The 13495-nt window shown below is 42.9% G+C and overlaps 1 protein-coding gene across 11 annotated transcripts in view; it reads left to right on the top strand.

Moving 5' to 3' along the window:
• Positions 1-13495, top strand: part of LOC119967508 (pumilio homolog 2-like) — a 123947-nt gene that overhangs the window by 47432 nt on the left and 63020 nt on the right. For 6 of the 11 annotated variants that reach the window (XM_038800165.1, XM_038800172.1, XM_038800166.1 and 3 more), the window contains exons 5-7: positions 3625-3791; positions 10017-10088; positions 10516-10795. The exons of 1 other annotated variant lie outside the window; for it this stretch is intronic. In XM_038800165.1, the coding sequence (XP_038656093.1) occupies positions 3625-3791; positions 10017-10088; positions 10516-10795 (519 nt within the window). The remainder of the gene's footprint in view (positions 1-3624; positions 3792-10016; positions 10089-10515; positions 10796-13495) is intronic. 4 more of the 11 variants (XM_038800170.1, XM_038800168.1, XM_038800169.1 and 1 more) reach the window with 1 other exon arrangement.

Genomic DNA, 13495 nt, shown 5'->3' with positions numbered 1-13495 from the left:
TGCCATTTTAGTTTAAACTCTCCCCAACCACTTGAGCAAATACTCCTATAGAAGCAAATTACTGTAGATGCTGGAATCTGAAGCCCAAAGAGAAAATGCTTGAAAACCTCAGCAGGTCTGGCAGCATCCGTAGGGATAGAAGAGCTAACATTTCGAGTCCAGGTGACCCTTTGTCAAAGCTCATCTGGCCACCTGGATTCGAAATGTTAGCTCTTTTCTTTTTACAATTGACTCCCCCATAACTATTGCATTCCCACACTTTTTACTACTCCCCTCTGCAGCAGAATCAACCGTTGGGCAATGAATTTGGCTGTTGCTACTTTCCCCTTCATAGTATCCAAAGCCGTATATCTGTTTTGCTGGGGAATGGCTACAGGACACTCCTGCACTACCTGCCTAGCTCTCTTGCTCTGCCTGATGGTCACCCATTCCCTTCTTACCTGTGGAGTCTGAGCCTGCGGTGTGACCACCTCTATACATGCTATCCACAACACACTCTGCCTCGCGGATGCTTCAGTGTCTCCAGCTCCGAAACCCAGGCTTCCAGGAGCTGTACTGGAGACACTTCCTAAATCCTAGCTGGTCCCGGGCACTAGAAATGTTCCTGGCCTCCCGCATGAAGCAAGAGGAGCAAATCAAAGCTTTGAGCTCTCCTGCCATGACTTACTCCTTTAAATTAAACCTTTGGCAGATGCTTGATATTAGATTCAATCCAATTCTCCATGGCCCTTCTTTGTCCTTGTTACTACCAATTATAGCTCTTGCAGATTATAAACCTCAAAGTATTTCAAACTATGTGATAAAAGTTATAAAGACTTCCCGACCTTACCTACTACTTACCAATCAGCTCTCCCTTATAGCCTCAGCTGCAGCAGGGCAAGGTCCCTCTCTGATGACTTAAACGTTTCAAAGCAAGGACAAACAGTAAAGAGCACCTCTTCCCGCCCTTTACCGAATTCCCATTCTGTATCAAATTCCCACGTTTAAAACTGACTCTGTGCCCCACTCCGGATATGACCTCTCCCACTGCTCATGCAGTGTCCCCCAAGTTCCACCTGAGTTTCTTCCTGAGATTTCCTCCCTTCTTTCCTCTAGAAATTGCTCCATCAACCCGGTAAACATCTGCTTAATTTCTCCTCCTTCACTGCGATATTCAATCATCTGTACTAAATTACCTCTGTGAAGATGTCCTGAGGTATGTTTTTATATTAAAGGCATAGTTAGCTGACCTAAAGAGGGCCCTTCATTATGAGCCTTATGCTTGTGATAGTTTTGTTACAAGTCGAAGATTTTACTGAAGGCAAAAGAAAGTAAATGAATGTAGTTCAGATCTTTTGTGCATCTCCCATTTTAGTTGCTCCACTACTGGCAACTTTGTCTTCAGCTGGCGCTGGAATTCTCTCCTTAAAACCTTTCCACCTCTCTACTTTCCACTTTCAGACACTCAGTTTCAAATTTTGCTTGACAACACTCCTGTAAAGTGTCTTGCAAAGTTTTATTGTGGTAAAGGCACTATATAAATGCAGGTTGGAGTAAGTGGATTCAGGGTGAGTTCTTGATCTTGACTGGCATTCTAAACACCTCTCAAAGTACATTTTAAAAATATGTGAGCAAGGCCCAAATTTTGCACATTGGGTTACCATGTCATAATAGCAAATTCTACCATTCGGTTGTTGGGTAAAGCCCAAGAGGGGACCCAGATAAGAAGAAAATAACTTCTAATTAAGTTGAGTCGCAATGAGCAAAACGTTTTCTGCTATATGCAGTAAGTATCCTGATGGACTGTCAAGTGCACTGATAAAAATTGCCTTTTGAGAGCTCCAGGATTTTTGTCAAACCCCTTGTTTTGATTTTAATTTTCAAAGACATTCTGTGGGGTTTTTAGGATTTCATTTGAGCTTTCAAATATGGCATAAAATGAAGTAGGCAATATTTTGATGGAAATCATAGGGAATATTTAAGGCAAAAAAGTATGCGTATCATGAAGCCTATTCATTTCTGCTGAGTGTGGTGTATAAATGGGGCTGCTGATAATGTTGTGTTCCCTATATTATTTTGTGTAATGTAGTCCACATGGTCGAATCAGTTTGCAGGGATCAAATACCTTGAAGAAATGAATGTTGTAGGACAGTTCAAATGTAACCGAAAAGGTGCAAACTGAAGCTAGCTGAAAAGACCACTCAATAAATATACATTGGATGAAGTCCAGGTGTTTGTTTTAAATTAACCTTTTGCATAGATCACCTGTAGAAGTGGTATTAAGAAAATATTTTTATAGATTTATTTTTATTACCTTTTAAAATATTTCTAAAAAATGTCCATCTGGCTATTTGCTGCTCTCAAGGACCATCCAGTGTCTTACATTTCTCATGGGTCGACTTACTCAAAGATATCCCTTGAGGATAATTCAGAGACGATTATAAATGAGGAAGATCCATATTAGTTCATCCATCCAGAAGCACCCTACAAGTTGCCCTGTTGTAGTACCTGATTGTTGCTTCAATGTATCCAGGGTTTGTCCATCACGTTTATCTGTCCATTCAAAGTATAATTCACTCAACACAAAGCTTCTTCATATCAGTCTCAAAATGTACATCTTCCAAGCTTGAACCTCTCTCTCTACTTAGTTTACTGGTCACAAAAAGCTGTGTATCTGCAAATATCAATGGGCCACTCAGTGATTTGATGCAATGATCTTTCTGTCACCAGTTTCCTATTGATATCAAGTTCAAAATCTGACTCCTGGTGGCTCAGCTTGCTCTTCACAGGCAGGAAGAGTGGGGGTACTACAGTTAACTCTACACCCATATCAGGGAGCACAAAATAGGCTCGGATTTCTATTACTAATCACTGGTGACCCTGGCTTGGAAGTGCATGTGTATCGTTCTGTGCGAAGATGAGATCGGGCTCAAATCTCCACCATTAACTAGTGTTAATGACTGTTTAGGATCATACATGGAGAATGGCCATTTGTCTGATCTGAGAATAGTGACAGGTACCCATGGAACTTTACCTTCATTTAGACCCAGTGCTTCTAAGTATATGGCTGCCAATATAATTTAAATAAAGCATGCACTTGTAAGTATCTTTGACAGTTATGCATACGTGTTCAGGAAAGAAACATTTAGGTAAATAGCAAAAAGTTTATTTTTCCATCCTAGCTCTCAATTTCCCCCTGCCGTTTCCATTATTTAGTTTTCGCCCTACTGAAACACTTTTAAATGCCCTTCTGCACCTGAGAATTCTAGGCATGTTTTTGTAGACTAGACAATCCTAGACATGTTTTTGTAGATTAGATATGCAGGCATTAAAATCAATATTCAACATTAGAAGAAATCATGAAAGAAAGAAGTTACACAAAAGTACAGAAGTTATGTACAAAACAGAAAATAAAAACAGAAAATACATGAGCAAGAATCAAGGACAAGGAACTTAATTTTAGAATAGAGGAATGTAACCAACGAAGACAATCAGAACATTTTAAAAGTGAGCGTTTCAAAAAATATATCTCGCAAGCTTCTGCATGAAAATGCCATATTAATGACCATGCCTAAGCATTGAAAATGAGGGTGCTGAATAGTTGACTTCTGTAGTGCATCTGCCTTAGTGGCTTTGTTTCATTAGGGTGCTGGAGACACTGAGCCTGATGAGAATGAGAAAGCTGTTCAGAAAGGGAAATCATCACCATTCGAGGAAGATAAAAATAGAGATCTGAAACAAGGAGATGATATTTCCAAAACTAATGGGCTAGTTTTGCAGAATGGAATAGATGCAGACTGCAAGGACTTCAAGTAAGTGCCTCATTTTGGTATTTGTAAATTTTGTGAAGGTTGTGAAATTACAAGATTTATTTTATGAAATAAAGTGTTGCCTGTGATCAAGGGGGACAAGCAGTCTGTTCCCAGGCTTAATAATTCCAGCCTGGAGAATCTAACACTGATCAAATAAGAGTAGTATGGGGAATACCCCTCTTAAAAATAGGAAGCAGACGAAGACAAAGTTGCCATTGTGAACCAGCTATATAAGATGTAGGCTTCATTTGGAAATTTTTGACTTTCAAGATTCTACTGGCATGGCTAATTAGAGTTAATATCTAAATAGACAAAGTCAAGTGATAGCAAAATAAATAGATAAAATTCTGAAAATTTAAACCGAACCTTTTTTGATCTTGACAACTGAGTTAATTACATGCTAAATATGTACACGGTCAGTGAGGACTAACGGCTAACTCAGCTGGCTGGATGCAGAGCGACACGAACAGTGCGGGTTCAATTCCCGTACCGGCTGAGGTTATTCATGAAAGCTCTACCTCCTCAACCTTGCTGCTCGCCTGAGGAATGGTGACCCTCAGGTTAAATCACCACCAGTCAGCTCTCTCTCAAATATGGGGAGAGCAGCCTATGGTCCTCTGGGATTTTGGAGACTTTCATTTCATTTCACTAATTGTAAGAATCTCTGAATGCCAGCATTAAATAATGCGGTTGGGCAAATTGAAGATTTTGGCTTTTTTCTCTATTATTTGGATATTTATTGATGGTGTTATCGACAGAGAAAGCTCAATTACTGTTTTAAAGGCACTCCCAAGTCATAATGCTTTTTTCCAACTTCAGATACATGACTTAACCTTCTTAAATTGTACATGGTATTGTCATGTTTGGGGCTTAAATTCTTCCTAATTTAAAAAAAAATGTTTTAGTGCCTTAGTGCACAAATTTCAAGTTTCATCCTTTACGTTGAATCATAGAATCCCAACAGTGCAGAAGGAGGCCCATCGACTGCGCCAATCCTCTAAAAGAGCACCCTACCTAGGCCTAGTTATCTGCTCTATCCCTGCAACCCCACCTAACTTTATTTTTGGGCACCAAGGGGCAATTTTTTTTTTAATAAACATTTTATTGAGGTATTTTTGGTTTTACAACAACAAAATAAACTGTATATGAATTTATATACATAGTGCAAAAGCCATCTTCCTCCCTTACAGGTCATACCTTTATTAACCCCCGACACTAAACTAATCTAACCCTCCCCCCTTCTGCTGACGATTAATTTTCTGTGAAGAAGTCGATGAACGGTTGCCACCTTCGGGTGAACCCTAACATTGACCCTCTCAAGGCGAACTTGATTTTCTCTAAACAGAAAAGGCTAGCCATGTCAGTTAGTCAGATCTCCGACTTTGGGGGCTTTGGGTCCCTCCAAGCTAATAACACCCGTCTCCGGGCTACCAGGGAAGCAAAGGCCAGAACGTCTGCCTCTTTCTCCTCCTGGATTCCCGGATCTTCCGACACCCCGAAAAACGCCACCTCTGGACTCGGTGTCACCCTTGTTTTCAACATGTGGACATGACATCCGCAAACCCCCGCCAAAATCCCCTAAGCTTTGGGCATGTCCAGAACATATGGACATGGTTCGCTGGTCCTCCCGCACACCTTGCACACCTATCTTCGACACCAAAGAATCTGCTCATCCGGGCCACTGTCATGTGAGCCCGGTGAACGACCTTGAATTGTATCAGGCTGAGCCTGGCATATGTTGTGGACGCGTTGACTCTACTCAGTGTGTCTGCCCAGAGACCATCCTCTATCACTCCGTCAATTCCTCTTCCCACTTGCGCTTCAGCTCCTCCGTCTGCGTCCCCTCTGACCCCATGAGTTCCCTGTAGATGTCGGAGACCTTCCCTTCTCCCACCCACACTCTGGAAACTACCCTGTCCTGCATCCCACTTGGTGGTAGGAGCAGAAGGTTGAAACCTGCCTACATAGAAAGTCCCACACCTGCACATAGCTAAACTCGTTTCCCCTCGCCAATCCAAATTTCTCCTCCAGCTCCCTCAGGCTAGGGCAGCTCCCCTCTATAAACACATCTTCCATCCTCTCAATCCCTGCTCTCTGTCATCTCCGAAACCCCCCCCATCCATCCTTCCTGGGGCAAACCGGTGATTATTACAGATTGGAGACTAGACCGATGCTCCATCAGCTCCCACATGTCTCCTCCACCGCCCCCAGACTCTCAGGGCTGCCACCACCATGGGGCTGGTAGAATACCGTGCCGGCGGGAACGGCAGAGGCGCATTATCAGCGCCCCCAAGCTAGTGCCCTTGCATGAATCCGCCTCCTTCATTTGGTCTACTAGTTGGACCAGAATTAGTTTGTGCGGCCGTTCCCATTTCCGTGCCACTTGGATGCCTAGGTACCGAAAGCTTCCCCCTACTACTCTAAATGGCAGTTCCCCCAGTCGCTTCTCTTGTCCCCTTGCCTGGGCCGCAAACATCTCACTTTTCCCCATATTTAGTTTATACCCCGAAAACCGACCAAATCCCCCCCCAAAATCCTCATGATTTCTTCCATCCCCTCTGCTGGGTCCGATACATACAGGAGCAGGTCGTCTGCGTAGAGCGAGACTGTGTTTTATCTCTCTCTCGCTCTCTCTCTCGCTCTCTCTCTCTCTCGCTCTCTCTCTCGCTCTCTCTCTCGCTCTCTCTCGCGTGCTCTCTCGCTCTCTCTCCCGCCAGCCCCTTGAAGCCCTCTGTGCAATTGCCAGCGGTCCCAGTCAATAAAGCCCCGCCCAAATTCCGAACCGTCCCAGTACCTCCCACCGATATTCCCATTCTACTCTCGACCAAAAGCCTTCTCTGCGTCCATTGCGACCGCTATCTCCACCTCCCTACCTTCCGGGGGCATCATGATCAAGTTTAACAACCTTCTTGCGTTGGCCACCAACTGCCTTCTCTTAACAAACCCCGTCTGATCCTACCCAATAACGTCCTGTATTATCTCCTTTACCGGTTGGTCTGTCTGCCCGGTCTGCCTTCTCCCTGTGGGCTCGTATCGAGATCAGCTCCCCTCTCACCACCACCTTCAATGCCTCCCAGACCACCTCTGCCGAAGCTTCTCCTGTGTCGTTGACTTCCAGGTAGCTCTGAATACCTTTCCTCAGCCGCCCGCACACCTCTTCATCAGCTAAAAGTCCCACGACTAACCTCCAGTGCGGGCGCTGGTTACTGCCTTTACAAACCTGTAGGTCAACCCAGTGCGGGGCATGGTGTGAGATTGTGATCGCCAAGTACCCCGTGTCCACCACCCCTGTCAGTAGGGCCCTGCTCAAAATGAAAAAAATCAATCCGGGAGTACACTTTATGCACGTAAGAGTAGAAGAACCCCTTCACTCACGGCTGCCCAAATCTCCCCCCCACCCCCCTGACCAAGTTATGCGAATCCAGGTCTGGTATCTTCCCCAGAATCCTCTTTATAAATTCCACATCGTCCCAATTTGGCACATACTCATTTACTAGTACCACCTGCACACCCTCCAATATCCCACTGGCCATAATATACCGGCCTCCCACATCCGAAACTATCCTTCCCGTCTCAAACACCACTCGCTTGTTGATCAGGATCGCGACCCCTTTAGTCTTCGAGTCCAGTCCCGAGTGAAAAACCTGTCCGACCTATCCCTTCCTTAATTTAATCTGGTCAGCTACTGTAAGATACGTCTCCTGTAGCATTATCACGTCCACCTTCAGTCCTCAAATGCGCGAACGCGCGTGCCCTTTTGACAGGCCCATTTAGCCCTCGTACATTCCAGGTGATCAGTTTAGTTGGGGGGGGCTCATTGCCCGCCCCCAGGCAGCCTCCCCCCCCCCCCCCCCCCCCCGCAAATGTCCCTCCCTCGTCAGCAGAACATTTCCCCCCCTCCCTCCCCTCGTAACAGCACAAAGTAAATCGACCCCTTCGATAAACCTAACATCTGCTCACCCCCCAATGCACTTCTGCGAGCTAGCCCACCCAGCGAGCTTGGTGGCCCCCCGCTCCTGACGCCAGACATTCTCCCACGTATTGTTCCCCCACCTCCCCCCCACTCATACACACACATTCAAATAAAAGACAATTGCCCGACAAAAAAACGCTAAACAAGGAAAAGATCCAGCATCTAACAAACACATCTCCATCTCCCAACAATGCAAATGTAAACTTTAACTCACTCAGCTCTGCAGCTTCCTCGCGAGCTTTCTGTGAGCCCTGTCCACCTGCAAGGGTTGGGAGAATGTTCCCTCCCCCAGCAGCTTCTCAAACATGCCTGCTATGTATGCCCCAGTGTCTGCTCCTTCGGACCCCTGCAGGCGCCCAACGATTCTCAAGTTCTGCGGCGGGACATATTCTCTAGGTCCTCCGCCTTCTCCAGGAGCCTTTTCTGAAGCAGCAGCCCCAATTCCATCTCCACCGCAGTTTGATGTTCCTTCTGGTCAGCCAGCGCCTTCTCTACTTTCTGGATCACCCGACCTTGGGCATCCCTCTAAACTCCAGCCGCGCAATTGACCCTATAATCGGGTCCAAGCAGACTTGCATCAGCTGCTCCATTGACCGCTGGGTCGACAAACCAGAGGTCCGGTCCTCTGCCATGCTTTCTCTCACTGCAGCTTTAGCCCAAGCCTTCTCTGTCCATCTGTTTCTGCCTTTGCGAGCACTTCTAGTCCGCTTCGCCATGCACTGATGTGGGAATCCAGTACACAATTGCCTCTATCATCGATTTTCCAAATCAAGTCCGGTACAAAATCGGGGAAAAGGTCCAAAAGTCCGACCCGAGCGGGAGCCACCAAATGTGCGACTTACTCCTTCATTGTCACCATCAGAAGTCACTGAGGGGCAATGTCGCCAATCCACCTAACCTGCACATCGTCAGACTGTGGGCGGACACCAGAGCACCCTGAGGAAACTCACGCAGACACTGGGTGAATGTAGAAACTCCACACTCGCGTACGGTCGGAATCGAACCCACCGAGCCATCCAATCATGGGTCATTGGATGCTATTTTTTTCTCTTATTGCAGAACTGTCCTGACGAGCCTGGGTTTTGAAATTTTCATTTTGTAACTAATTATGGGGTAAAAATTTAGTGGGGCAGTGGTTTATGCAAGTAGTTAGATTTCAAAAGTTTGGTATTCAACCGAGTTGAAATGAGACTTGGCTGGCATGGTGGCACAGTGGTTAACACTGCTGCCCCACGGCGCCGGGGTCCTGGGTTTGATCCCAGCCGAGGTCACTGTCCGTGTGGAGTTTGCTCATTTTTCCCAATCTGCGTGAGACTCGCCCCCACGATCCAAAGATATGTGGGGTAGATGGATTGGCTATGCCAAATCATCCCTTAATTGGAAAAAAAAATTGTAATTAAAATTTTAAAAATATAACTTAACTGCTGAATGACTGCTTAAGATCTAAAACAGTAAGAAGTCTTACAACACCAGGTTAAAGTCCAACAGGTTTGTTTCAAACACTAGCTTTTGGAGCACTGCTCCTTCCTCAGGTGAATGATTCGTGAGGTGAGTGCTCCGAAAGCTAGTGTTTGAAACAAACCTGTTGGACTTCAACCTGGTGTTGTAAGACTTCTTACCGTGCTCACCCCTGTCCAACGCCGGCATCTCCACATCATGAGATCTAAAACCAACTGTTGTGGCACTAGTTATCCCAGCTGGAAGGAAAGTAAAAGATGTATTGCAGGTGTTGATGAATAAGTACCTGATGGTTATGCAGGTGCTGATTTTTAATTATTCCTCCCTACCACATCCAAATCCGATATAGATTGTGGGTTATGCTTATTGATTCGTGCACAGATTCACATTTTAATGTAGTTAGAGTAGAAAACATTAGGTCTGCAACTTCCAGTGGTCAATAAATATAATGTCAGCAATGGTTCGTTGAATGCTGCAACTAGCATTCAGAATTTCCCAACAGACATAGAAAATCAATATGTCCTCCAAGCCACTACTTCACTCTTTGACATCTAAGTTGTCGGGCTATGATAATCTTTTGCCATTATTTCTAAGTAGAGAGTAGGCATGCACAACCCAATACTCTGATTTAGTCATGGTGATATCTGCATTTGGAGCCAATTGAATGAAGAATATTGAATTACTTGAGTCAAGTCCTATTTAGAAACATACCAACAGTCCTACCCAGCTTCTCCAAGAACTTTTGATTTGAAGAAAATTATGTAGCGCATAATATTAATAGTGTATTCCCATAGGAAGGAAATTCCTAGCTTTGGAAGGAAAATGTGCTTGGGGGTAACATCAAGACCTGACTCAGTGTTCAAGGGGTAGGTGTACAAATCCTTCTTGAGCTTGTGGTTTATTGATGTCAGGATATGATTTCCACGATAAAATGGAAAATATCATTCAAGGAATAAAGACTGCACTTTATTAATCTATTAATTTTATCAGTTTATTTGCTACTGTAAAGAAGTAATTTGAAGTAAACACCTAGTTATGTTCCTAATTTGGATGAATGAATGGAGACCCCCTTTATTAGTGACCGATGTCTAGTAGCATTTGGAATGGCATTTGAAGGTTGCCAAGTATTGATTGACACCATGACCGTTAAATCATATTTTAAGGAGCATTTAATTCTTCAAAATTGTTGACTATTTTTGAGAATGTATGTATATATGTGTGTGTGTGCACACGCATTTGTGCTGCATTTAACAAAAAGCTGCAAACCCACATTTGTATTTTTATGCTGCACAGCCGTACTCCTGGAAGTCGTCAAGCTTCTCCCACTGAAGTGGCTGAACGCCTGGGCCCTAACCAGAACACTTCAGACGTATTAGGCCAATTGGCCAATGTCACAGCAAGTAAACCACCTGGAGAAGATTTTCATAATTCTGACCCTCAAACTTTAGACACCATTGAGGCCGCAGTTGGCCTAAATCATTTGCAGTTTGACTATTCAAGCAATCAAGTCTCCATGGACTCTTCAGCAGCATCAGCAGCTGTAGGTCTTTTTGACTACAGCCCCCAGCATCAGGTTAGTCTTTATCGATGAGTGATTTGGTGTTCCTTTTCCCCAGAGATTAAACATCATGCACAGAGATCGACAATTGAAAAACGCATCAAATGTCCTGGATGCAAAGATTAGTGCCACATCTAACTAAACAGCTTCAGCTAAGACGAAGTATGTTTCTACTTAAAAATTTTTATCTGTTCTTAATTTTGATATCTCTTTCTGCACCATTTTCTTTTGCTGAAAAAGATATAGACATTTCATGGATATAAAATCGAATCAGTCCTAGTTATGTACACTGTTAATGGGTGTACTACTGCATGTCTCGGTTGAGCCATGAGGTGGGTATTTCCCTTGCTGCTGGGAAATTGACCGGGGGCATCCTGGCCACAGATAAATCTGAAGATGCTGTCTGACAGTGTTCCCAAGTTCTGTGTTCAGCTTTAAAAATAAGAGTTATGTATTAATATTTTTGTCAAGCTTTAGGTTTTTAAAAATTTTAACTTGCAGCAAAATAAGCTAAGTGAAAAGTTGCCTTGCAATTTAACCTTTGTTCCAGGCAATTACTTGATTTATCGCAGTAAGCTCCAGGGTCACACATTTAAAAACTCTTCTAACCCAAATTTGAAGAGATGGAATAATGCAGATTTTCTTTTTTCTTTTAAAAAATTTTGATGTTGACTTGACACAGTTTGGCAGGTCGCTTTTGCAAAATTTCCTGAGCTAGTTGCTAAAGAGAATTATATGCGTTAATACGGTTTGCCACCAAGCTACTTTTCATATGGTTTGTTCTTTCCTGTAGTATATATCAGGTTTTAAATTGTGAATGCTTCATCATGGCTTCATCTTTCACAATTCAGATCTACAGTGTGGGTAGACAAATGGAACGTGGCATTTAATATTGACAAATAGAACAGAAACATGTATAACTAAAGATTTGGCAAGAAGAAAACTTTTCTCTCTCTGCCAAAATGCTAATAACTTTTTGTTTTATGATCGCATCCTCAAGCCTAGTCCTCCAGCCTAGTAATGTTCAACTGTGTATAAATAATGTATTGTGTGTAGGTCAAGGTTCAGTGAATTGATGATTGTCACATATAAAACTATTTATGATGTCATAATTGGTCAGCTTCTGTTTAGATTAACATTAAGAAAAAAAATGTAGAAACTAAGGGTTTGAAGAAGTGTATTAAGTGTGTCATTGGTGAGATATGGGGAAATAAAACTCAGTAAAATAAACTTGTTCCAAACGAAAGGTGTGCTGTGCCAAGGTTTGGCTAGCAGAAGAAATAGGAATTTATTTATTGAGTTTATAAGTAAAGGAGGTCTCATTTCAAAATGTTTGTGAAGCCAGACATCCATCAAGTTATGTTGTGGTTTATACTTGTCACAACAATTCCAAATTCAACAGACAATTAAAACGATTAGGAGCTTTCTGTCAGTAGGTGAAAGCTGTTGTTTTGGATCCCTTGTAAAACATTGAATGGGCTTTATTGTATTCTGTTCTTTGTTCAGCTGTTGTTAAGAACCCCGTTGATGTTATCTACAAGAGTGTCTCAAAACCCTGAAGGATAACTTGAAACACTGGTTCTTAGTGGTGTATTTTTGTTTGGAATAATGTGAGGAATCATGTATAACCCAGTGAAGAACCAGCCCAGTCATTGTGTCAACAATTAATACAGAATATTTATTAAAGTAAAAGAAAAGAAAAAACACACAACAGAAGACTATCATACACTATGGCATTTAAGTATACTAAGCACATTGTTTTATCTGAAGTTATCTCTTGTTCCCTGAACTCACGGAGACACCCCTTTTTCCTAGCATCATTCAACCGTCGTAATTCTATAGGTCAAATCCAGTTAATAGTTACCCCACAATAGCACTTGCGTGACCAAGTCTGGGAACACATCTCTTCCTGGTTCAGCGAAATTACAAAATTACGTCTTTTAGAGGAAAATATCTGCAATATGCCGTGGTTCTAAATGCTCGATGGAAACAGGCTTCTGTGGCTTGGATCATAGGTGGAACTGGCCTGTCTGGATGGAGAACTAGCCTCCCCAATGAAGGTGTTGCCAGTTATATTTTTCAGTCTCTTTGATATTCCTCTCTCTAGATTCTACTGTTTACCTTTATCAAAATCCTTGGCTTTAGAAGTTATCATTTGTACAGCCACACTGATCTTTGGAAAATAATGTTTTTGATGTGACCAGTCGCAACTCAATGTCTCTAGATTCCTGCTAATCTTGTTACTGGGAAAATCGCATCTTATTGTTCCTCCAGATTTTTTCTAGTCTTGTTACTTGCCTGTTATTTTATTTTCATCCCAAATTCACTTAATCTTGTTAACTTCTCATATTCCTAACACTGTCACCACACATGCAGGTATCAGGATCACCAGAGTTTGTAAATATGGGCACACTATCAAACACCGTATCAAGTAATTATTAACTACCACATATATGGAAGGTTGTCAAGATGGAAATTAATTACTAGACTGGTATCAATGATGAGGGACTTGATGGGGAGACTGGAGAAGCCACTATGTTCTCCTTGAAGCAGGGAAGGATAAGAAGAAATCATTGTAAAATCATGAATTGTTCTGATAAGAGTAAATAAAGAGCAACTAATTACAGTGGCAAAAGAGTTGATGGCCAGAAGATCTAGTTTTAAGGGGATTGGCCAAAAAAAACAGATGCAATGTGAGGAAATATTTTTCACAGT

Source organism: Scyliorhinus canicula, chromosome 6 (genome assembly GCF_902713615.1).
Source record: "Scyliorhinus canicula chromosome 6, sScyCan1.1, whole genome shotgun sequence".
NCBI lineage: Eukaryota > Metazoa > Chordata > Chondrichthyes > Carcharhiniformes > Scyliorhinidae > Scyliorhinus > Scyliorhinus canicula.
The sequence above is the reverse complement of the archived record's forward strand: the minus strand, read 5'-3'. Positions and strand labels throughout refer to the sequence as shown.